At 39.9% G+C, this 27,250-nt stretch overlaps 1 protein-coding gene across 2 annotated transcripts in view; it reads right to left on the reverse strand.

The window, feature by feature from the left end:
* LOC143854828 (putative serine protease EDA2) overlaps window positions 1-27,250 on the reverse strand; it is a 96,059-nt gene that overhangs the window by 5,665 nt on the left and 63,144 nt on the right. For both annotated transcript variants that reach the window (XM_077364937.1, XM_077364936.1), the window contains exons 10-11: window positions 16,778-16,872; window positions 1,163-1,237 (exon numbers count right to left, since the gene is read on the reverse strand). In XM_077364937.1, the coding sequence (XP_077221052.1) occupies window positions 1,163-1,237; window positions 16,778-16,872 (170 nt within the window). The remainder of the gene's footprint in view (window positions 1-1,162; window positions 1,238-16,777; window positions 16,873-27,250) is intronic.

Consider the following 27,250-nt stretch of genomic DNA (forward strand, 5'->3'; position numbering starts at 1 on the left):
ATGACAAAAAGACCATAATACCTCCTTTGATTTTGTTTAAGTATAAAAGATTTAATAACGCCTTCTCCAACGCCTTCCAAAAAAAAAAAAAAACAGCTTAAGCTTTTGGAGTAACTGGTAGTTTCGCATGGTATCAGAGCCAATGGTCCTGAGTTCAAACCTCCTTGATAGTAAGAATCCACATGCACTGGCCAAACCTAATAAAGGCCACATGTGCCACGTATAGGCCAACCCTAAAAGAAAGAGGGGCCACATGTGAGGGGGAGTGTTAAAGTATAAATGATTTGATAACGCCTTCCCCAACAGCTTAAGCTTTTGGAGTAATTGGTAGTTTCACATATTTAAAAGGAGTTAAAAACACACTAAAACTAAATTAAATACTCATTTTAACCAAAGATAATGGGCCCAACTTCCTATTAATTCCCTCTTGACGGATGGTCCCCATCAATCATAGTTTTATGGGAAAATTACATTTACACCCCATCTAGTTTCTGACACATCCACTTCCACCCCTGTAGTTTAAAACGTGACAAATACACCCCTGTAGTTTCAATTTGTTTAAGGTAGGCCCCCTCAGCTGAAGGTTCGTCCATAGATTGAAGGGTTAGGATGATCCGATGGAACTGATTTTTTGGGCACACCCTATCTATGTCAGGACCCATCAAATGAACGCTTTGGATCATCCAAACAATGTGGGCCCACATTATTTGGATGATTTTTTGGTAGTGTTTGGATTCGGGTATGGGCCCACATTATTTGGATGATCCAAAGCGTTCATTTGATGGGTCCTGACATAGATAGGGTGTGCCCAAAAAATCAGCTCCATCGGATCATACGAACCCTTCAATCTATGGACGAACCTTCAGCTGAGGGGGCAAACCTTAAACAAATTGAAACTATAGGGGTGTATTTGTCACGTTTTAAACTATAGGGGTGGAAGTGGATATGTCAGAAACTAGAGGGGGTGTAAATGTAATTATCCCTAGTTTTATAGTGAAGATAGCTCAAACCCCTGACTAGTTAGAAAACTTGAACCAAGTCAGCCTCCCAATAAATAAACATCAAAAGCTCTATGATATCAAAAGATCACACAGAGAACATTCCTTCAAAAGAGATCGTGAACATTTCTAGAATTTCTCATCTAAGTATTTTGAGAACTCACGATCTGGGGATGATGTCTGTTTGGATGCATGGCGCCAAGGATCCTGTGAGCCATTCGTAAAAATTATCTTGGAACCTGGTCATTCATTTGGAAGTATGTCACCATAACATGAATGAACTACGAATACAATTTACAATACAAGGGAAAAGATTGATGGATTTATGTGCAACAATATACAATACATAAGGATAGATAATAACACTTCTACTCAAATACAGTACTTCAATCCCTAATATTTTCTTAATGAATCATGTAGTAGCCAATATTTATCGTATATTGGTACCAATCGTACTCATATATTGGTTGCAAATGTACGATTGCAACCAATATTTATCTTTCCTATAACGATTGCAACCAATATATGAGTACGACTTCAACAAAATTTCATAGGAAAGATAAAAAGTATTGTAATCACAATTTTTTCTAACCAAAAATTCTAGATGCATACAAACCATTCAAAAAAAGAAAAGATACATAAATATGTATTAATGATCCAAAATAGGAGAGCAAATAAGGTTCGTGAATAATTTATCAATGTTCGTCTAGGTATAGAAAAACCAGATATTATGAAAAACAGAAGTGAAACGAATCATATTCACTACAAAAAAAAAAGAACAAATAGCAAAGCAAAAGGACAAAGAAAGAAGAAAAGTAATCATATTCACTAATTATTTACCAAAATAGTTGATAGCAAAACTGCAGTTTATAGAAGATGGCTTATTTCCCGATAGAAGAAAATTGACTCAGAAGGACTTTAAACAATAAATAATAGGAGCAATGATAGATACGTATCGTAAAAAATCTATCCTCCCCACCCCTTTTCCTCTATCAAATGCAGTAAGACTGTTGATATACAAAGAAATAGCATATAAGGGCGCATCAAATCATTCAAAAAGTTATAATGGTGTGTCAAACGATACAATGATAAGATACACATTAGGTGTAAAAACCAACATGTATGTGTGGGACATCTTCCTCCAAAGTTTGAGAATTTGATGGACTTCGAATTTCATTTTCAATGGATACGAGAGCTTGTCAAAACAGGAAGAAAAATGTATCTTATCAAGATCCTAAAACTTTGGGATGGACTGAAATTGGTTAGATCTGAGTTAGGAAGTGTTAGTTATGTATATGCCTATGGGCATATCCGTCTTTTGTACATTTCTTATTATATATAAATACATAAGTGAGGGGGAGACTCCCTAACTCACAATTTCTTTCTCTCATTTTCTTCCTCAACAATCACTAACACTTGGCAGTTGCATTCTAAGCCATTAAACAGTACCAAAAGCTTGGAACTATTAGAAAAAATATCCTAGAAGGTTCACGACAATTCAAAGCTCAGCAACAATATCATTCCCAGGCCACAATATCCAATGGTAATGGAATCATCCAACATTAGCAGATGAGCTGAATCCTATTTTAGTAAAACAAGAGTTCTGCAATGGCAGATTTCTGTTTTATATTGTGATCTGCGATTCAGCTTCTTCCCCAGAATCAATTCCAAAGCTCCATTTAAGCTAGTGGTTTTATTAATTTGGGAATGCTTATTATTTTTAATTGTTGAGAATTATATTAACAACAAGGTTTTAATTGGACAAGTTTTTATTTATTGCTTCCGTTATTTATTTATCTGTTGTTTAAAAAAAATATTAATTAAATAAATAATTATGAAATCAATCACTAATGGCAAAGTACTAACTTGATAACTAAAATCCTTTATTTCCATCGATATAATATACATTTATGGAGTATTAACTCGGTAAAAATACAAATTCTCTTAGATACTAATTTATTCACTATTTACCTATATAAGGTACTGATTAAAAAAAAATGTTATAACTCCAGGAAATATCAGAATTATATAAGGTACCGACTTCGTAAATAAAATTTTAGAAATTCATCCATTTTTTCCCAATTTGAGTGCTAAAACGGATAACATAAACTTATTCGAATGACAAATAAGAATTTATTTATTCGGCACTTACTTGAAGACAAATACTGAGTTGAATCGAATTCCTCAACTTTTTTTTTCTCCTTCTCTTCCTTTCCCTCTTTTTCTTCCTTCTCTCTTAATTTTATATTTCTCTTCTGGACGCACCTCTCTCTCTCAAACGTATGGGATTTGAAGGGAGAAAGAGAGGGACAACCCTACAAATATAGATGTGGTGTAATGAGTGTTTCCAATTTTAAGTGAAACTTTTTCCTACTATCCTAGATCACATGTTGTGCTACTTGCCTCCTATTTTCTTCTTTTTATATAGAATTAGTAAGTTTCTAATCCCTTTTTTCTTGTATGTCTTTATATATAATATGATATATGCTGATTTGTGGGCCCACAAATGGCGCCCAAGGGGAAGGATATCAATTGCCATACCCACTCCAATTTTGGAGTGGGTGGCTAAAATTTTGGGAATGATATGTGCGGCTATAATTTTTTTGGAAGTGGAATTGTGGCTAAATTATTGGAGAACATAGTCGGTTTCACTTACCTTCTAGTATATATCTATTTTTATAAATAATATCTATACTTATTGTGGGCCCAATTAGAGAAATAAAATAATTACCGTACCCATTCCAAATTAGAGTGGGCGGAAATAAATTAGGAAAGGATGGGGGAACATCCCATATTTTTTTGGAAAATATATAAATTTAAACCAATTTTTTTAGTGACTTGGAAATACGATCAGATTTTTGGGGAGAAAAATTAGAGTTGCGCTATTTTTTTGGAGATTGATTTACGGCCAAAATTTGGAGGCCTCCAACTACGAAAAGGTATTTTTCCACTTAACTTTGCATGACAACAGTGCCCCTTAATTCTCCTTTTGGTATAATATACTAACTAGGGTTAATATTGTCTGACATATTTATTAAAAGTAAGGTGCCTTAAATAAAATTTTAACTATTAAACCCTAATTAAAATTTCGGGTGTTACAGAATGTCTTCAATATCTGGATCCCAGCTGTATGATGATGATGTCATCGAGATAGACTATCAAGAGTACACACCCAACTGTAGACTGGCAGCTGAAGACAGAATGATCAACTGCACACTGCTTCATACCAAAGCGCATAATGGCATCACTGAACCTTCCAAACCATGCTCTAGGAGACTGCTTGAGATCGTAAATGGCTTTTTTTAATCGACACACAAAGGATGACATCTCCCCATGAGCAACATACCCAGGAGATTGCTCCATGTAAACTTCCTCTGTGAGCTCGCCATGAAGAAAAGCATTTTTGACATCCAACTGATGTAGAGGCCAGCCCTGATTGACAGCAAGAGAAAGTAGAACACGCACTGAATGAAACTTCGCCACAGGAGAAAATGTCTCGCCATAGTCTACCTCAAACGTCTGACTGTACCCTTTGGCAACTAAGCGCGCCTTAAAAAGCTCAACAGAGCCATCAGGCAAATATTTCACAGTATAGACCCAACGACACCCAATGGGGCGTGCACCAGGAGGCAGTGGAACTGAATCCCAAGTCTGATTTGCCTGAAGGGCATCCATCTCAAGGTCCATAGCAACACGCCACCCCGGCTGATCAAGTGCTGCAGCTAAGAACTCTAGTAAAGAAACAAAAGAGAGAGAGAGAGAGGACACAAAACTGCGGAAAGCATGCATGAGAGCATCATATGAAACAAAAGACGAAATAGGATGAGCAGTACTATGAGAGCAAGTGCGGGAGGCAATAGGAGAGTTGATAGATACCTCAGATGTGGAAGGAGGAGCTCCTGATGGGCTGGCGATGGCACTGCCGGGGATGGATGAGCTGCAGAGGTATAGCGACGCTGATAGGTCTTCTTAATCACAGAAGGAGAAGAAGGTAAGAGAGACGATGGAGATGGATAGACTACCGGGTCAGGAATAACGAGAATCGTTAGAGGAAGATTTGAAGAATGACATATTGGGGTCGTATCCGAAGAGCTCAGAAAGAAGGGCTCAGTCTCGAAGAAGGAAACATCCGCCGAGACATAGGATTGACGCAACCGAGGGCTATAACAACGATAACCTTTCTGGATGCGTGAGTAGCCGAGGAAAATGCACCGTTTAGATTTAGGATCTAATTTATCCAAACTAGACCCAAGATTGTGGACAAAGCAAACACACCCGAATACCCGAGGAGGAAGAGGAAATGGCTCATGATGAGGACGTAAAATTGAGAAAGGGAATGAGCAGCCTAGAACCGAGAATGGAAGCCAATTGGCCAGATAGTTCGCAGTAAGAACTGCATCACCCCAATAAGATTTGAGAACTCGCATCTGAAAGAGAAGAGTGCGAGTTCCATCTAATAAATATCGCATTTTCCGTTCAGCGACACCATTCTGTTGAGAGGTGTGAGCACAGGAAGATTGATGTAGTATACCACGAGTGGAAATAAATTTCTCAAAACCATTGGACTTTAAGAAATATTCCCTGGCATTATCAATGCGAAGGCATTTAAGAGTGCAATTAAATTGGTTAGTAATTTCTGAATGAAAAGTACGAAAAAACAGAGCATACTTCTGAGCGATCTTTCAGTAAATAAAGCCAACACATATGCGAATAATCATCAATAAAAATGACAAAATAACGATGTCCAAAAACAGAGGTAATCCGAGAGGGACCCCATACATTGGAATGCACTAAATCAAAAGGGTGCGAGGCCCGACTAACAGGCCTAGACGGGAATGACACCTTAAGGTGTTTCCCAAGTTCACAGGCCTCGCACGTAAAGGGGGTAACAGAAGAAGAAACTATAGATGTCTGTCGCAAACGAGCAAGGCTGGGATGTCCAAGACAGCAGTGCCACTGATATGCGTCACTGGAGCTGTGTAAAATGGTACGAGAAGGGCTACAGTCCAGACAATAAAGCCCATCTATCTCACGGCCTGAGCCAATCGTCCTCCCAGTCAAGAGATCCTGAAACAAGCAGTAAGAGGGATAAAGTGAGACAGAGAACAATTGAGATTTTTAGTAAGCAAACTAACTGAGAGTAAATTAAAGGGTGACTTAGGTACACATAGAACAGAGGATAATGTAAGTCCAACATGAGGAGAAACATCACGAACACCAGAGATAGGAGTGGTGCTCCCATCAGCCAGTGTGATGGACTGATCAGAAAGTGGACGAAATGAATGAAGTGTGGAAGAAGTACCTGTCATATGATTGGAGGCTCAAGAATCAATGATCCAGGAGCTAGAGCTAGTAAGAAGAGATGCAGGGGAGCTACTTGGCTGAGCAAAAGTCGTAGTCGGGGGATGGCGGGTAGACCGGAGATGCTGTAACTCATCATAGTCAGCACGAGACAAAAACACCATCAGCCTGAGGCCCAATGCTGGGGGGAACGGAAGTAGAGGGCTCAGAAGAATCTGCTGCAGCGAAGATCACGTCCACCCACCGCCACGACCACCACGGCCACGGCCACGGCCACGACCAAAGGTGCCTCCACCCAGAGTAGCACGATCACCTACGTCATATGCAGCAGTGGCAGTAATATCAACCGAAGGAGCCGACACAGAGTCACCAAGAGTACACTGCTGGGCACGCAATTAAACCTTCTTCAGAGAGGGCATCGTGCCAGATCCAAATATCTGCTGACGGAGATGCGTGTACTCAGGACCCAAAGTCTCGAGAAACTGAACGACACGTATCTGATCAACCTGCTACGTGGCTATAGTCAAATCAGTGGTAAGAGGCAAAGAACATCTAACTATTGGCAATGTGAAACAAACTGACTGTAGTAGGTAGAGAGAGGAGTGTCTCCGTGGTGAAGGTTCGTCCACTGAGAATATGTGGAACAAATTCGAGAGAGATTGCCTTTTCCGGAGAAGGTAGTAGCAGTATGATCCCAAACCTGGCGAGCAGTGGGAAGGTGTATCATGGTCCCGGAAATCTCAGGGGACATACTCTGCCAGAGGAGAGTACGAATAAGGGCATCATCCTACCCTCACTTATCATAAGACTTATCATAAGTGGGATCACTAGAAGGAGGGGGGTCACGACTAAGAATAGAAATCTTCCCCCTAGCAATGAGATAGGTCTCCACAACAACTTTCCAATTCAGGTAATTGGAACCATCAAGCCTGACTGTGGTCATGGGAGGATAAGAACCATCCATCGAAGAAGACGAAGGGTTATAAGAGGAGGAGGATGGGCGAGCCACAGGAACAGTAGCCACAGAGGCCCGTTTGTGAGAGGGATCCTCAATAACGGGGCTATCCATGAGTAAATAATCAAAGATAGAATCAATTGACGACAAGAAACAATGCCGAGACGGAGAGCAAAGAAATCAATAATGGAGATCGCGGCTCCGAAGAGAGACAAATGATAAATAGGGAATGAAAGAAATCCTTGCTGACATGATGAAGACACAGATCTAAGGATATAAGATCGAAGCCGCGAAAAGAAGATGAAAGTAGGTAAAAAAGATTTAAGCCATTAGGAGAAGGATAAAGAGAAAGTGAGGCTGCGGGAGCAGATTTCTAGGGTATAGAAATGGGTTTCTTTTCTGTTTTTTCATTTTGGGTTCAGGTACGGGTGGAGAGAGGGGCTGGTGGAGAAGAGGGAGGGGGACCGGGGGCTGTGTAGGGGAGAGGGAGAAGGGCGAGGGGGCTGGAGAGGGAAAGGAAGCGGGGGGGAGGGGACGGGGATGGGAACGGAGGGGCACAGGGTGCTGGGTGGGGAAGGAGGGGGGGTTGGGGAGGGGAAAGGGAGGGGCGTGGGGGTAGGGTTAGGGTTAGGGAAGGGAAGGGAAGAAGGTGAGGGGCGATGATGTTGGGTTAGTGTTAGGGTTAGAGGAGAAGGGAGAGAAGAAGCAGGAGAGTAAGGGGCTGCTATGGGGGTCCCTAGGGAATCAAAACCCTAGGGCTCTAATACCATGTTGAGGAAGAAAATGAGAGAGAAATTGTGAGTTAGGGAGTCTCCCCCTCACTTATGTATTTATATATAATGAGAAATGTACAAAAGACGGATATGCCCATAGGCATATACATACACTAACAGTGATTTTGGAAATTGGCAGCCACGTTGAAGGTTTGGAAGGTAAATTGGGATATTTGATAGACCTTGTATTCAAAGAGTTATGATACTTGCATTAAAATAGTGGAAAGATATTAAAACTTGGAAGCTTCTAATTGACCATTCTCCATCTTGAAATTTCATGCACATCTTCTATGAAGAATTAATAGACTTTGGTGGTGGACATGCATCAACTGGAATGGAGCAGAAGTTATATTTTCTTGGATAGTATTCCAATTAAACACTGATTCTGAGCCATAAGCCAACTGACTCCTATTCGAATATTGAGTAAACATTGCGTCCAGATCATAAGAAAAGTTCTGTTCTTAATAGCCTTGGAACAAGCTTGCGCAAAAAATGAACAAGCATTCGAATATTCAATGTACAGCCATTCCTTTCACACCAGTTTTTCAAGAAGGGGAGTGGATTGGCCATGAAGAGGATGACTTTGGTTATGATTTTATCTATCGAGCATTCCCTGGACACACTTCACGCTGGTATAGTGATAGACGAATGGAGATCCTTGAGTTCTATTGGGGAATGGAAGACGCGGAGATCTTTGACTGGATGAAAAATGTTGAGGAGGTTTTCTGGGCCCAGAGAGTTCATCCAGATCATCATGTACCTTTGACCGCTTCTAGATTCCGCGGTGAGGCGCATACATGGGGGCGTAGCTTACTACATCTTCGACGAGAGATTGACGATTCTCCGATCTGGAAATGGGAGGAGATGAGGAAGGTACTTGAGCTTGAGCTGATTTCGTACTATTATCCTCGTTTGAAGTGACAGAGTCTATCCCATCACCATCACCATCACCATCACCACTGGTTTGACACGTTGTCATCCATCTACTACTGTCAGAGCGCCAGTGAGATGTATATGGTGTGGCATGCTTGACCATGATATATGGAGATGTTTAACTCGATGTCCACCTTCACATATTACTACTACTACTGTTGACGATGATGACAGACAGACAAAGTGTCGGGATACGGTGAAGGAGGTTGTTATCTTAGAGCCAGACAGATGGTATTGAGCTTAGCGATAGCGACGATGATGATGCTAGTGATTCGCCTATTGTTGGTGATGATGAGACCGACAGTGGTACTGATATGGTGGTTATGCCAGAGTATACTTAGTCTGAGCCTATTGCCGAGATTGGAGATACAGAATCTATGGAGTTGACACAGATTTCCGTGATATGTGATGCAGATGAGATGCCTACAGTTCCAGATGTTACACACGAGGGGCATGATGACACAGACGTTACATATAGCCATACAGCTACTGAGGAGATATTGGCAGATGTAGTTCATGTTAAGATGATCCTGCAGGTAATCATTGTAGACGAGACCATAGATGCGCATGTCACTCCATTACTTCTCCGCTATTGCCAGTCGATATTTGATTTGATACAGGATATTACTCTTCCATTCCGCCACACTTGTCGGGATGGTTTACTTCTATTGAGTTACGTGCGGCGGATTGATTTTGACGACCTCCTACTTCTACTACTAGAGTGGGTTATCTACATATTTGACCCAGGCGGACTACCACGACGGCGAGGCTGGTGGGGAACTCGAGGACGAGTTCTTTCAAGAAGAGGAGTTTGATTTTACACTAGTAGGCATAGTTTGGGAAATCTCAGCTACATTAGGGGTATTTTGGATATTTCATGTTGCATTAGGGGGCTGCCTATATAAAGTCTCTTCCCTGTCATTTGTAGTGGTTGATTGATTGATTTGAGTTGTGTAGAGATTCTCTTTTGAGAGAGATTTGAGAGAGTTTTCTCTTCTCATCTATCCCTTATTTTTTCTTGAGATTAGGAAATTGAAGATTAGTGTTCTAATCTTTTATCCTTGTCTTCCATCTTTTATTTTGTATTGTTGAATGCAAGATCCACCATCATTCTCCGCACTTGATTGATTTCTTGCGTCTCCACGCACGTAGCAAGATCAAGATCCACCATTTTTCATCCAAAATATCAAGAAAAAGAAGAAAATAAATCAGATTTTTCAAATCTGGTTCGTACCTCTGCTGAAAATAGGAATCGAAGATCGACGAACACTTCCACGGGAACTTGCATCACTATACACATTGTAGCTTGACCAAACATACCATTGATTTTCTTTGGGATTTACATGGTAAACTAGTATCAGCTAATCAAGTATCATATAATGAAAAAGGTTCGAATCCATGGTTGCCTACTAATACCTCCTCCTTACAACAATCGGACCCTAATGGTAATATTGTCACCCTCATAATTAATACCAGAAGCTACTTAAAGGTCAGCCACAACATCAAGGTCCTAGCCTAGGGAATCCCGGCCCGGCCCGGCACGGGTTGGGGGAGTGCTGAGAAATGAGTTGGGGAAGGTTGTATGGGCCTTTGCCGGTCCCATCGGTGAAGCGGATGCGACGGAAGCGGAGGTGAGAGCAGTATATCAGGGGTTGAAATTGGCGGTTAGAGATCAAATAACCAACGTGGAGGTAGAAGGGGATTCTTTAAATCTAATACGGTGGCTAAAGAGGTTTCAAAAACCGCCTTGGAGATTTGATAGGCTGTTTGATGAGATGTTTGACTGAGTAAGATCTAAGTCAATAGTCTTTCTACATGTCCATCGCAGTGCAAACAAAGTGGCGGACTGCATTGCTAAAAATCTCTAGAATTGTTTGATTCCCTTCCCCTTTGACATTTGGTTGTATTTAGTTTGTGATGTATTTACTCTTTATTTCCTTTGTATCGACCATCTCGGTCTTTCTTCTTTGAATAATATTGGCTACAATTTTCAAAAAGAAAACATCAAGGTCCTTCAACTTCTATAACCACACTTGCCAATGCAGGAACAACTTTGCTCTTTTCTATGTACTTTGCTCCTTTGGCGATTGACTCGAGCATCTAATAATATTAGTGGTAACTAAGTATGTTTTCATCTCTAAAGATATCTTCTATTTCTGGTATTGTTGCGTATTTGTATCAAAAGACTTTGGAATTGGGATTGATCATCTCAGTTCCAACATTTTGTTGTCTTCTATATTAAATGCTCCCAAGTTTCCTTCCAATCTCATGCAAGTTAGCAAACTTGTAACGACCCGATTCCCGTGACCGGATCGCTACAAGCAAACACCTGTCAAAATACTCGCAATAATTTTTTTTTTAAACAAACATCTATGAAACTTAAACAACTGCCATTCTTATTCCATAACTAAAATGTTCCTTACAATAACATCGACATTTCAATAACATGTTCTACTAAATAAAATCCAAACTAGAAATTTCTTAAATAAAACCGAGACGTCGACGAAAGTATCGTCATTTCAATTATTTCTCCCATCGCTCTATGCTCCTAAACGTCCTTGTGCGCAAACGCACCCTCGTGGGCATCCTCTAATCCTGGGGAGAAAACAACGTCAAGCAGAGTGATAGTAACCTGGCAGGTATGATAGTTCAATCTAAACAACAGATCAAGATCCATATTTATTTATCAATTCAAATAAACTGAACAAATACTTTTCCAACATGATAATTTATAGAGATTTTCTAAACCAGAATAAGAGAATTCATTTTAAAGAAATACAACTACTTGCAAATTTAAATATAAGAAGATCATTTTTAAAGTGAACAACTTACTGAGAACTGAACGAGAATAATTAACTAACAACCAGAATAATTACAAATCCGTTACGTTCTCATTATAACGATTTAATTTAATTCCCAGGGCACTCCAGCTCCCACTAGCTTGTTGCCCTTGCCAACACGGTCGATTCCGCGGGGACTTATTACGATAGATCATACCGCCTAGGGACTCTTGGTCTCCGTAGGATTCCGACATCAACTTGGAGTTGCACGGTTCTCCCAAGTTGTATACCTTTGTTTACGGGGATAGCTCAATGGCTTCCCATCACCCTTCCCATTTCTTCTTTGGGTATTTCTTAAGTGTACATATGGCTTCCACATTATTTCATATGATTAAAAGAAATACAATTTAAACTGAATATTTTTATCAGAATTCAGAATCCATTTCAACATATAATATAAAAGACATAATTTCATTTATTTATAGAATAACTTAGAATCAATATAAATCGAATACTTCACCATTCTTGTTGGATAAATTGAAAGCCATACGAGCAAAGTTAGGTATCACCTGCCTTGTAAAGACCTCGGATGTATATATTGGGACGGCCTCTAAGTGAAAGTGTGAGGGGAATCAGCCTGAAGATAAAATCATATCCATGTTCTTTTAAGTCGATGTAAAGAATTGATAAGGGGTTGAAAAGTCTCAACGCACACAAGGGTTTTAAATTGATGAAATAATTCAACTTTGTGTGACGCTCCAAGATAAAACAGCCAAAGTTGGCTCCAGTCCACGTGCACTCGCTGACTGGTCCACCCAGAATCACCGTAGAACTGTGCTCAGATCAGAACGGAGGAAAGGAAGAAGACAAGCAGAAACTTTGATGTTTTCTGTAAAAACTATATCTCCAATGGTGCTGTTCTCTTCTTTTTATAGATGAGAATTTGACTGTTGGAGGATAATTAATCACCATTAAAAGAAAAAAAAAACATTTCTCTCTTAATTACCATTAAAAGACAAAAACGTTTCTCTTTTAATCACCATTAAAAGACAAAAACTTTTCTCTCTTAATTACCATTAATATAGATGAGAATTTGACTGTTGGAGGATAATTAATCACCATTAAAAGAAAAAAAAAACGTTTCTCTCTTAATTACCATTAAAAGACAAAAACGTTTCTCTTTTAATCACCATTAAAAGACAAAAACGTTTCTCTCTTAATTACCATTAAAAGACAAAAACGTTTCTCCCTTAATTACCATTAAAAGACATAAACGTTTCTCTCTTAATTACCATTAAAAGACAAAAACGTTTCTCTCTTAATTACCATTAAAAGACAAAAACGTTTCTCTTAATTACCATTAAAAGACAAAAACGTTTCTCTCTTAATTACCATTAAAAGACAAAAACGTTTCTCTCTTAATTACCATTAAAAGACAAAAACGTTTCTCCCTTAATTACCATTAAAAGACAAAAACGTTTCTCTCTTAATTACCATTAAAAGACAAAAACGTTTCTCTCTTAATTACCATTAAAAGACAAAAACGTTTCTCTTAATTACCATTAAAAGACAAAAACGTTTCTCTCTTAATTACCATTAAAAGACATAAACGTTTCTTGTTTTGAAAACACACCACAAGCACATTCACCAAGGTCTTGGGTTCAAGTCCCCACATATGCAAGTCTTTTGCTTTAAAACAAGAGAGGGAAACATAATTTGAATCTTCCCTCCAAAATCTTTTCAAATCTTTTTATTATTTTGTTTAAAAATTCTAACAATTCAGTCTTGAAATTTAGATCCATCGATCCAAAGCCTAAATCTTAGGGTTATTAAAGAAAAGTTAATCGCAGTCATTACAAAACTTATTCTCAATCATTTTCTATATTTATTGTCTTTCAATATCTCAAGACAAAGAAGATGATTGGTGAATGTTATGAGGATGGAAGTATGTACCATAGTAATTGAAAACTTCCTAGATGGATGGGAAGCTCACTTCATGATATGCTCATTTTGAAAGCTAAGTTCTTCAACCCGATGCTTCACTTTATTAGTGGCACTGCCGTTTACGACATCCATCATTGAAGATTTAAAAAGCAATGGTTCCCTCTTCGTAATCAGTGTCAGAGCTAACTAAACATCAATGGGTGCCATTTCCACCTTGTCCAGACAATCATAGAACAATTCCTTTTTGTATATCCATTTTGATGTATGTGATCCTAGTTGTATTACAATTTTATTCAGATTCAGATATCTTGATACTTTTGAGGATCATTTTTCAAGAATGACATGACTTTAATTGATGAAAGATCATTTTGAATTTTTTTATTTATTTTCAAATCATTTCATATGGAAGTAAAAAAAAAATTTGGAATATGTGTCTAAGCAAAGGAATACATGTCTAGGCAATTTCAATTTTACTATGAACAACATGGCATTTTACAGCAAACGTCTTGTGTGCGCACTCCTAAACAGAGTGAAGTTGTTGAACATAAAAGTCGTCATCTTCTTGATGTAGCATGCTCCTTCTTATTCCATATAAATGTTCCTAAAATGTATTGGGGTGATGTTGTACTTACTAGTTGTTATCATGGTTTTAAATTTCGACCGAAATCCGAAATTTCATTCCGAATTTTCGGGTTTCGGTTGAGACCGAAACCGAAATCACACATACCCGAATCAGAAATTTATTTCGACCGAAATTTCGTCTGAAATTTAAGGAAATTAGACCAAAATTCTCGATTTTTTTTTTACTTTTCTATTATTTTCCTGAAATTTCGGTTTCAGTGAGGTCCGAAACCGGTACCAAAACCGAAATTTAAAACCATGGTTGTTATTTAATCAACTGTATGCAGTCTTCTGTCCTCCATGGCAAATCTCCTCATTGTCTCATTTCCTCATGGTTCAATTTTTTCATTGCCTCCTCATAAATTTGTTCAGCTGCTTCATTTAGCGGTAGATAAACTTGATCCTCGGGTAGTTAAGTGTACTTTCTTGGGCTATTCTCATACTCATTGTAGTTATCAGCATGGTTTTAAATTTCGGCCGAAATACTGAAATTTCGGATTTCAGCTGGACTGAAATTTAAAACCGAAACCGAAATTTCCACCGAAATTCGTTTTCGGCTGAGGCCGAAACCGAAACTGAAATTCCAATCTCTGATTATCAGTATTACAGTCTAGTCTTGAAAAGGCAATTTGTATGTCCAAATGTTACTTTAAAAATTCTCCAAATTTTTCTACCTGATAAATGCATTTATGCCCACTTCCACAATTCCTCTTCCGATTGAGCAAACTTGCTTCTTCTAACTTTAAGGACTCTTCCAGTATTCCTCCAAAGCTTCCTCAAGCAATCTTCTACAACTCTTGTGACCATGCTTCCGTCGATAGTTCTCCTTTGAATCTTCCAATTGCACTTTCAAAGGTAAACATTCCTGTACAATTCATCCTATTTCTCAATTTATGTCCTCTGATCATTTATCACCTCGCTATCGTGGCTCATATTATGTTTTACAAGTTTCTCTTAACTAATATGCTAATGTGCCTCACTTAAGTTAGCAAGGAAAGGAAAAAAATGTTTGGGATGGGTATGGGGGGAGGAAATGATTGAAGGAAGGGAAAATGGGGAGGAGAGGGGGGTGGGGTGCGGGGTAGGGTTCAAAAGCCTAAAAGCATTTTAGGAAGAGAGAAAATATATAAGAGAAATATACATATGGGTGGGTGAAGATTTTGGTTGTTGGTTCTAGTTTTAAAGGCTCTCTTAAGTAATATGCTAATGTCAACTCACTTAAGCAGGCTCATGTTATGAAGGAAAGATAGGAGAGTCATTCGGTGTAGCAGAAAGGGGAGGGGGAACCCTAAAAGCTTTTTTGGTAGAGAGGAAAGTAAGAGAAAAATGCATGAGAAGAAGAGATGTTTGAAAAGAAAGGATGGACGTAGGATTTTTAGAAAGAAAAAATAGGATGAGACCGTTGTATCCAAGAGATCTAGGGTTCTGTAAAGTGACTGAGAGGAGAGGATGAAAACAAAGAAGAGATGAGAGAATGAGAATACAAGAGAACAGCATATCTAATTCACAAAGATTCTCTCCTCACCTTTGCTTCTTGATCAAATGGCCAATTTCAAAACTAACTCTACTCTAATGGAAAATTTTTGGAAGAAGACAGAATTCATATTGAATGAGTAAGAACTGCTTTTCAATTCACTTCACACATAATACAAGATGTTCTTAACTCAACTCAACTAAGCCTTTGTCCCAAACTAGTTGGGGTCGGCTATAATACAAGATGGCCTACATACATAAAATATTGAATGACCTAAAAGTGAGGGCTGGTCGACTATTTCAAGCAAACACTAAGGCTATCCAAAGGTTCTTCACACATAATACAAGATGCTCTATATAAATAAAATAATGAATGACCAAAATAACATTAGCGAGGGTTGGTGGACTATTTCTAACAGCACTAATGTTACCCAAAGGTTTCGCTCAACATAAAAGAGCACCCTTTGAGGAGTACTATAAATGCACAGAAAAACTTAACTAGTAACCTATTGCAAAAGAGATTTGCTAGATAATTTCGTGGAAAGCCAATTCACAGCTGACTTTTGCATTAGAGAACAGCCTCGCATGCGCACTTTTCAGCAGAGTTTGTCTTATTCATTTAACTCATCTGAGATGGTTGTTCTCTCATGCAAAATTCAGCTCCAAAATGGCCTTCCGCGAAATTGCCTAGAAAATCCCACTGCAAAAAATGATGAACTGTTACAATCTATATCAAGACTCAAAATCCATGCCATATACTCTTCCAGTTTTATTGTAGAATTAATGTCACACATAAATGCTCTGAAAAATATACTGAAAATAAAAATTTTATTTCTTCTACAAATTCAAAAGTTTCAGCAAAAGAAACAAGGAAAAGTTTGCAAGAAAAGGGTATGATGGAATGATTCAGCAAACATAATAAGTTTCCAACAAATGGTACAGAAATAGATACAGGATATCATGCTTGAATATAATGTCCAAATGGATTAAAGTGCAGACCAGCGATTTTTGTGCCCCCATAGTATAAGTTTGTCATGTCCACATCAGGGTAGATGCCTTCTCCAAAGACATTCTTGCAAAGGTCCAAATGGTATCTATAATAAACAAATAACAGAGAAACTGTTGAGGGTTACCTGGCCTACGCAAAATATTAAGCAAAAGCAAGAATTACACATTATTTTCTAATGGACCAATGAATGTATAAATTCTTGGTATCAAAGATCGTTACTAATAATATATAGTAACTGAAAATATTAAGCAGATAATGAATAAGACTCCTGTAAGTTCAACTGAATAAAATAAGTGTAGGATTTGGCTTAAGTAATTTGGAAGGATGAAAGCAGAATCCACCTTTTAGACGATGTGATGTAATCGTGAGATAAAGTGTAGGAAGGATCATAGTTACCGGATTCACCATCCGCCCTCCGATCCGCGATCCGGGGTCGCACGATCCGAAACGTGGTTCACTAACGACTCGGATCGCCAAAAATGACGAACCGCGGTGACCCGCGGGAGAGAAAGAGAGAGAGATGCATATAGACTAGAAGAGAGATGGAGAGAGCTACAAATTTTATATATTTTGGGTTGAATTGGAACTAGAGCTTTATTTTGAAAAAAATATGTAGGGCATACATGAGGTTTTTTTATTTTTTTATTAAATATGTAGTATGGACTATGAAAGGATATTCATATATTCCAACGGGAACTTTCTTTTTGAAAAAATATGTATGACATACACGAGGTTTTTATATTTTGTGTATTAAATGTGTGTAGTGTGTACTATGGAATGACATTCTTGTAAAAATATATGAAATTTTATATATATATATATATATATATATATATATATGCCCTCCATTGAGGGCCAATCAAATGAATGGTTTGGATCACCCAAACAATATGCCCTCCATTGTATTTTAAGCTAGTGTGTAGATAACTTATCTACACGTGTGTAGAAACCCTTTTCTCATATATATATATATATATATATATATATATATATATATATATATATATATATATATATATATACACCCTCATCGTACCGCATACCGGACTACCATCGTACCCCGTACCCGTTCCCGTACCGCGTACCGGAACAAACCGCGTTCCAGGTAACCTTGGGAAGGATACTTAAATGAGAAACAAAGAATGGGAGCAAAAGACACAGAGGATGAAACGTTCCAACATCCAACATTCGTTATAACTTATAAGCAATAGGCAAAGAGCAAGAAATAGTTCAACTTGAAAGCTATTTCTAGAAAGAGGGAAAGACATGGCATACACTAAATATTTCTGTACCTGCAAGACGAATTGTATGAAATTTTGAATGCATACTCTAAATATTAATTTGGAGAGACTGTGTCGATGATAACCAGATACGGATACAGATAGAGATATGGGCATGGACAAGGGAACGGAGTAGTGTTTCAAATTCTAGGACACGGATACGGATGCGCGTGTAACATACCATGAGATAAGACGCAGGACATGTATAAATAAAATATCATAACTATAATTGCAAATATGTGACATTAACAAGCAAAAAACATTATAGTTAAAACGAAGATAGTGACATGTTTTAAACATTATAGTTAAAACGAAGATAGTGACATGTTTTAAACATTATAGTTATAATGATGAACAGAAATATCCATGAAGTATCCGAGTATCGATATCATAGTGTGTCGGACACACCGCGTTGGGCCTACACTAGTATCGAGGATCATAGGATTGTGTATTTCCCAAAATATTGATTCACGAAAAACCGAATTTCATGCAAAGGAAATCCAAAAGCCGTGGATTTAAAGTTCAGTTTCGGTCCCAATTTTGACCTTGGCCGAAATCCGGTAATAAAAAACGAAATTTCATTTTTTGTACCGAAATTTCAGCAATTTCGGCTGAAATCTTGTAAACAAGATAAAAAACAACATTTCCGAAATTTCCGAAATTGCCGAGGTAAATTTTGGTCATTTTGGTTTCGATTCGGACCGAAATTTTGGATTTCGGTTGAAATTTAAAACCATGCCAATAGCATACCTCAAACTTACAATGAGTGTGATAAAAAATTGAATCCCAAGAAAATAAAATGTAAGTGGACCTGACCATTGAATCATGTCTATCAGCTATTCTGATATTAAAGTTTGATGGAGATGAAATTGTAGCAGTGGAAGCGGACTTTTATTCATTTTATTTCCTTCGACCCCACAAGAATTTGTCGATATTTCCGATTGAATCTTCTTGTTAGTGTATGCTCCATCGAAATAAATCACTATTTCTTTCCTCCACGAGGAAACGTTTATTCAGAGTCACAAGAACAATCTTTTTTTCAATACCTTTTTTCTAATCCAGAAAAAGACCAGTTTATATTCATATAGGATATAGACATAGACATAGATATAGATATCGATATCGATATCGATATAGATATAGATATTTTTTTTTTAAAAGGATATGGACATAGATATAAATATCAGAGGCTTCATGTACCAAATATTTTCATAATGATACATCAGATAGTTTTGTTCCACCAATGCAATGGAGAATGAATGTGAGAAAGGGACTTTCATTCCAATATCCTATTATTTAATATTTAATATTTCATTTTGGAGCAGGTTCAAACTAGGGAATTTTCATTTTTTTTCATTTTCATTTTAGGGCAGATAAAGGGTGCCTGTTGTCGGATCAAGGGTGCCTGTTGTCAGAAGAGACCCTTCTAAGTTCCTTTTCCTCTCATTGTTTACTTCCCCTTTCCTTGTTTTTCCTACCCTTTCCTTCCTATCAAAGGTGCACACCACGTGTTTACTGAAATGTCTGAGTGAGCTATTGTGCCTCTCCCTTCATCTCCTAACATCTCCTCTCCTCATGGCTAGTGATCATATGTCTTCTTATGCTTTGTCTCTTCGTCGAAGCTACGCTAGTATGGCCGGGCTCGTCGTATGGTTCTCCACTTTTCTCTTGTTTATCCTCTACCATATTGTGCTTGAGGGTGTCTCTATATTTCTATAATCATGGATCCTTATCTTAAATCCCCTCATTCTACAGGATCGACTTCTCCGCCTTCGGCTCCCTTTCCATTGCTGACTCCTGCCCCTTTGATTGGGGCTTCTATTCTTGGTGCGTATATTGGTGATGGATCTTCTGGCCATGGCGGTGGTTGTCTTTCACCTCCACTGGACCATTTTGTATCTCCCATTCTGACTATGATGAGTTTTTGCGCCTGTGTGCACATCGCCAAGCCCATATTGCCCCTTTTGCACAACCCAATAGTCCCCTTGCTTCTCATCTTACTGCTTCTCATCTTACTACCTCGGGTTCTTAGATTATTGATTCCAGGGCGTCCAACCATATAACGGGTAACCCGGCTTCCCTTCGCTCGTTTCAGCCCCTTCAGCTCGCTTCTACACCCATCTCTAGTATTGGCACAGTTTCCCCACCCTAGTCTTACCTTGTCATCGGTCCTATATGTTCCTAAGTCGCCGTTTAATTTACATTCTGTGACCCAAATTACCAAAACTCATCATTGTTCGGTCTCTCTCTTCGCCTCTCATTGTGTCTTTCAGGACCTTTCCACTAGAAAGACGATTGTGTGTGGTCGTGCAGCCAATGGTTTCCATTACCTTGACTGTGATCTTGCTCGTGCTGTGTTGCATAGCTCATGCCTATCAATGGCATTGCCGTCTCGGCCACCCTTCTCTTCAGCAACTTCAGCAGTCCTCTAGTATCTCTGGCCCTCCTCAGTCCGTTCAGTGCGAGGCCTGTCAGCTTGGGAAGCACCATCGTACGTCCTTCCCGCCCAGGCTGGTTTAGTTGCGTCTAACGTCCATTTGAGCTAGTCCACTATGATGTCTGGGGTCCTTCCCGGACTATGTCTCTTCTAGGTTATCGATACTTACTCATTTTTGTTGATCCGCATGACTTGGCTCTTTCCCCTTAAGGATCGATCTCAAGTGTTTATTGCTTTTCATACTTTCCATGCCGAGATTACTACTCAATATGACAGGTGTCTTAAATCTTTGCGTATCGATAATGCTCCAGAGTTACTTTTCTGCTTCTAATGGCTTTCAGGAGTTCTTATCCTATCCTCTTATGCCTACACCTCCCAGCAGAATGGTATAGCTTAACGCAAAATCCGGTCCTTGCTTGATATTGCCCGCACTCTTCTCTTCCATATGCGGGTTCCTAAAGCCTACTGGAGCGATGCCATCCTTACCGCCAATTTTTTGGCGAATCGGCTTCACTCCTCAGTCCTTGATGGCAAATCCCCCTTTTCGATCTTACATCCTCACTGTGATCCCTTTCCTCCTACCCCACGGGTCTTTGGCCGTGTTTGCTTTGTTCACACCTTTAACCCAGGGCTAGATAAATTGGATCCTTGAGCGGAGCATTTATGGGCTACTCTCGTACCTAGAAAGATTATCGGTGTTACAGTCCTCGACTTCGCCGGCTATTTGTTTCCGCCGACGTCACTTTCTTTGAGTTTACCTCCTTTACTGCTCCAGCTGAGAGTAGTCCCTTTGTACCCGAACCTCAGATTCCTCTTCATGTTCCTGTTCTACCTTATCCTGCCTTTTCACCCTCTTTACCATTGCCGCTGCCTTCGTTTCCTACTCCTGATTCCTCAGCTCCTCCTCCTCCTTCTTCAGCTCTTATACATGTTTATCAGTACCGACAGCAGCCAAATGCCCCCAACCCTCCTCCCGAGCCATCATCCTCTCAGCCGGTGATCCCAGCTCATTCATCACAGAAGCCTCTTGTTCCCTCTCTCAATGTGGCTAGCAACTCCCATATTGCATCACGGACTCGTTCCAGTAGAACTGCCCATCCCATATCTCACTTTATCTCTTATGATCATCTAACTCCTACTTTTCGCATTTTTGTCTCATCATTGTCGTCTATTTCTCTGCCTAAATCTGTGCAGAAAGCTCTTGCTCACCCTGGCTGGCGTGTTGCTATGGACAGTGAGAAGGCCGCCCTTCACCCAGGCCAATCATACACAGGATGTCGTTTCACCTCCTAGTGCACAACCTGTTAACTGTCGATGGGTCTATGCCATCAAATATTTTCCAAACAGTTGAGCGCCTTATGACGCGCTTGGTTGCCAAAGGGTACACTCAGACTAATGGAGTTGATTACACCGAAACATTCTCTACCGTTGCTAAACTTCATTTTGTGTGAGTGCTCATCTCTCTTGCCGTCAACCACGGATGGCCCTTATATCAGTTGGATGTTAAAAATGCCTTCCTCCATGGCAACTTGGCTGAGGAGGTGTATATGGAGCAACCTCCTGGGTTTGTTGCTCAGGGGGAGATGTCCTCCTCAGTATGCCAGCTTCACAAATCATTGTATGGTCTCAAACAATCTCCTCGAGCCTGGTTTGGGAAGTTCAGTGATGCCCTCATGAGATATGGCATGAAGCAATGTGGAGTTGCACTCAGTATTTAGTCATCAGTCGAGTGTTGGCCATGTCCTTCTCATAGTCTACTTTGATGATATTATCATTACAGGGAGTGACACATGTGGTATACAAAAGTTGAAGGAATTTCTACAAAAAGAGTTCTCCACAAAAGACCTTGGTCGCCTTAGATATTTTTTGGGGATTGAGGTAGCTTACTCTGATAGTAGCCTCTCTCTCTCTCTCACAACGGAAGTATGTTGTAGATTTACTAGACGAGACTGGATCCTTGGTTATGAAACCAACTACTATTCCCATGGACCCCAATACTAAGCTGCTTCCAAAAGAGGGTGACTTGTTAGAAGACCCAAACAGGTACAGATGGCTAGTTGGGAAGCTCTTATACATCACAGTCACTTGCCTAGATATTTCATATGCCGTGGGGGTTGTCAACCAATTCATGAGTATTCCTCGTACCTCCCATTGGGAGGCTGTGATTTAGATCCTTAGATATTGGAAAAGCGCTTCAGGGAGAGGACTACTTTTCAAAAGACATAGCCATATGAAGTTTGAAGGATTTTGTGATGCTGGCTGGGCAGGGTCACCGGCTGATAAACGATCCACTACTGGATATTGCACCTTTGTTGGAGGTAATTTAGTGTCCTGGCGAAGCAAGAAACAAAATGTTGTATCCAAGTCGAGTGCTAAAGCAAAATATAGAGCTATGTCACATACTAGTCGTGAGCTTATCTGGTTGCGCTCCCTTCTATCTGAGATTGGATTCTCATCATCTTCCTCAGTTGAGTTGTATTGTGACAATAAAGCTGCTATCCACATTGCTAACAACCCAGTGTTTCATGAGCGTACCAAACACATAGAGGTGGACTGTCATTTCATACGTCACAGGATCCAACAGGACGAGATATGCACTACTTTCACTCTGTCAGCAGATCAACTGACTGATACCTTCACCAAACCCTTGAGCAAAGATAAATTAAGTGATAATTGTAACAAGCTAGGAATGCATATATCCAGATTGGGGGGGGCGTGTTAGAAGTATGTGTATGTGTGTTGTTGATGCCTAAGGGCATAGTGGTCATTGTACTCTTCTCTCTTTATATAAATACATTAGTGAGGGGGAGCTATCCTCAACTCACTCGTTCTTTCTCTCATTCTCATCTCCTCTTCTTCTTCTAACACAATTGAATTAAAAAAAAGGTATACAATGTGACAAAAAAATTAGGTGTTACGATTGAAAAATCTCCAATCGGGGCATACCAACACGAGCCCGGGCTAAACTATCTGCATCGTTGTTGGCAGAACTTCGCGCATGCCGGAAAGTAACCGGGAACACCCCCACTCCACGCGGTCCTGAATCTCGTCCACCAAATGGGTGAATCTCCAAGGGTGAGGCTGGCTCCCTAGCATCCACCTTATGATGTTAAAGGTGTCCCCCACCACCAAAGAAGACAAAATACCTTTGTTGAAGAGTGTAAGGGCAGTTTGGTCATTACATGTACAAGTGAGGGGTATTGTAGTCTTTGTAAAATGCTGCCCTATTTTGGGCTATATATATAGATCATTACATGGGAGAGCTCCTTAGTGGAGAATCTCACCATCTTCTCTCTCATTCTTCTTCTCCTCCTCTCATCCTTATCTTCTAACATGGTATCAAGGTTTCAAATTTCGTCCGACCGAAATTTCGGATTTCGGTCAAGGCCGAACCCAAAATGACCGAAACCCGAAATTGTCGAAACGTACCAAATTTCGGCAGAAATTTCAGAAATTTCGCCAATTTTGGCGAAATTTTAACAAAAATACATTTACCACATTTCAGTATTTGGGCTTCTCTACCGAATTTCGGGATTTTGGCTGAAATTTCTGTTTCGGCTGGGTCCGAAATTACCCCCGAAACTGAAATTTAAAACCTTGCATGGTATCAGAGCAAAGACCCTAGGAAAGAGGAAAAGAAGAAGAGTCCATCTTTATTCCATCTATCTACATCTCTCCTTGATTTTTTTCCTTTTTGTTCCATCTCTCGTCCCCTCTGGCCTATGGAAGTCACAAAGGCAATGCGAGGAAATGGAGCTGCCTTTGGACAACATTGAAGGAGTGGATCACTCCATTGGCAACATGTCCCAGGTGTTTGACGAAAGGCCTCAGTGCTAACACAATTCTAGCCAGTTTTGGGCTGCAAAAATGGCTCTTCCAATGATGCCCCCTTGTTGTTTGACTAAATGCTCAAGTGAAACTTCAACTATTGGTAGTAAGAACTTCAAGTTACGGTTCCCCGTAGGTGTTTGAGGGAAGGCCCAGTGCAGAGAACGATTCTAGTCAATTTCGGATTGTAGAAACACCCTACCCTTTGTACATCTCATCAACATGGTATCCTGAAGAAAGAGGAAAGAAGAGTCCTTTCCACTCCATCTCACTCTCATCAACATGGTAACCTGAAGACGCGACGCAAGAAGAGAACCCCCCCCCCCCTCTCTCTCCACACACACACACACACACACACACACACACACACACCATCTGAAGATGCGACAAGACTCCCTCCTTGATTTTTTGGGTTTCTCCTCTCTAAACCCTAACACCATAACCCTCAAACCCTAACCTCCATCTTGTGAACCCCTAAACTCAAACCGCTTTTGAAAATACCATTTGTAAATCCACCATTTTTCCAAATAAAGAAAAAACATAAAAGATCCCCTCTTGTATATTCTTTTCTTCTCTTTTCTCCATCCATAAATCCCTTTCTTGTTCTTTCTTTTATTATAAATCCATAAATCTTTTCTTTTCAACATCTTAGTCCATTGTTGGTTTCTTTCTAGTTTTCTACCCTTTTCTTTATGGTTTAAATCCTTTATTTCTCTCCTTTCATGTTTTGAGTCTCATCCCCCTTTTACTCCATCCCAATTCCTATTATATCCCTCTATATTTGTTGTTTCTTATGGCATTTGTGTTGATATCAAAGGTGCACACAATGTGTTTGTTAAAATGTCCAAGAGGGACATTGTGTTGAAGGTCGTCTTTTCGTTGCAAGTTGAAGGCCTTCGGCCTCAACTTGAGGGAAGTGTTGAAGCCCTTGTGTAGTTCCTTGGATGGAGTGTGTTGTATCCTTGTTTTGTTGCTGTCTTGTTCTTTCTATAGTCTTCTATGTCTTTTCTGTTGATCTCAAAGACGCGCACCAAGTGTTTGATAAAATGTCTAAGAGAGTTGTCTTGCCTTAAAAGCCCTTTTTTCTAGTTGCAAGTTGAAGGCCAAACCTTCAGCTTGAGGAGGAGTGTTATCATGTAGTTGTGTTAGTATGTAGTTGTTGGTGTTATCTTGTCTTAGTGTTGTCTTGGTGTTGTCTTTGTTTGTAGTCTTTTAGTTCGTTTGTTGGTGGACAAGGGTTGTTTGGTTGGTTGTTGGTTGTTGGGTGGTTGGTTGTGGTTAGTTGTTTGGTTGGTTGTTGGTGTGTGTTCAATGTTGGTTGGTTGTGTTTGTGGTTGGTTTGTCGGTTGGATTGGTCGCGGTTGAGATCATAGTGGTTGTTGTTTAGTTGTTGGTTTATTGGTTGGTTGGTTGTGGTTGGTTTGTGATCATCATTGGTTGAGTTGGTTGGCTTGTTGTTGGTTCTTTGGTTGGGTTGGTTGGTTTGTTGTTGGTTGTTGTGGTTGGTTGTTGGTAGACTCACTTTGCGAGCCGTGTTGTTAATGCTTCTACATTGCTTAGCGTAGTTTTACATCTTTGTTGTTGGATGTGGTGGTTTGCGTTGCAATCCACCTTGTTGGTGCTTCTACACATGCGTAGTTACCTTGCGTAGTTTTACGCATTTGTGGTTGTCGGGGTTTGCTTTGCAATCCACACTGTTGGGGCTATATGCCTGCTTTGTGTTATCGGCGCTTCTACATGGTGTGTGTAGTTGCTTGCCGTAGTGTTACGCCTTTGTTGTGGTTGTAGTGGTTTACTTTGCAATCCACTTTGTTGGGACTATATGTCCGGTCGTTAGCATTGCTTTCGGACTTGTCGTTGTTGAGGCTATATGCTCGGTTGTTTGTGTTGCATTCGGTCTTATTGTTGTTGGTAGCTATATGCTCGGTCGTTAGCATTGCTTTCGGCCTTGTTGTTAGTGGTGGCTATATGCCCGGTCGTTTGCGTTGCATTGGCCTTGTTGAAGGTGGTGGCTATATGCCCGGTTGTTAGCGTTGCTTTCGGCCTTGTTGTTTCTCCAGGCGACGTGCTGTCGAGCCGTCGTTCATTGGTTGTTTTTGCGGGCCACGTATGTGTGGCCTTCATGGGTTGGTTGTTGTTGTGGGCTGATTTTCTATCGTCCTTTTGTTGGTTCCTCTCACCTTTCTTGTGATTGGACTTCTTCTACTGGCGATGTGTTGTTCACCTTATCTATACTCGTGCTTTGCCGTTGTTCGCTATGCGCGCTATGGTGTGCGTATTTTATTCGTGGTTCGTTGCTATTTCTCTATTGTGGCACTGTTGTTCGATCGTTGATCTCGTTGTTAGTCATTGCTCGTTGGCATGTGGATTAGTTCATCGTTGCTTTGCTTCAAGGGGAGACCCTATTGTGATCGCTCTTGCCGTGGTGCTGCTTCGGGGGGAGCTGTTCCTTTTTAGTGGCCGCTTATCTTGACGATTGTACTCTCATGGTAGCCGTTGTCTTTTACTATTATGCTTTTCATTATGCATTAACCACCAGCTTGAGGAGTGCTATACCAAGCTGTGTATGAGCTTATTGTACTTTTTGTTGTATGGTCCTTTTAGTTGTTGTATGATTTTCTTTCTAGCAAGCTGGAGTTCCATAGTATATACACTCCAGCTTGAGGGGGAGTGTTGAAGAGTGTAAGGACAGTTTGGTCATTACATGTGTAAGAGAGGGGTATTGTAGTCTTTGTAATATGTTGCCCTATTTTGGGCTATTTATATACATCATACATGCGAGAGCTCCTTAGTGGAGAATATCACCATCTTCTCCCCCACTCTTCTTCTCCTCTCATCCTTATTTTCTAACAACCTTCATACGTGATTCTAATGCCCTTGAGTACCACCCTCAGCTCCAGTTCGTTGGCAGTAATCCC

The sequence above is a fragment of the Tasmannia lanceolata genome, unplaced genomic scaffold (assembly GCF_043159265.1).
Source record: "Tasmannia lanceolata isolate RefF3 unplaced genomic scaffold, GAP_Taslan_0.1 ptg000020l, whole genome shotgun sequence".
NCBI classification, from domain to species: domain Eukaryota; kingdom Viridiplantae; phylum Streptophyta; class Magnoliopsida; order Canellales; family Winteraceae; genus Tasmannia; species Tasmannia lanceolata.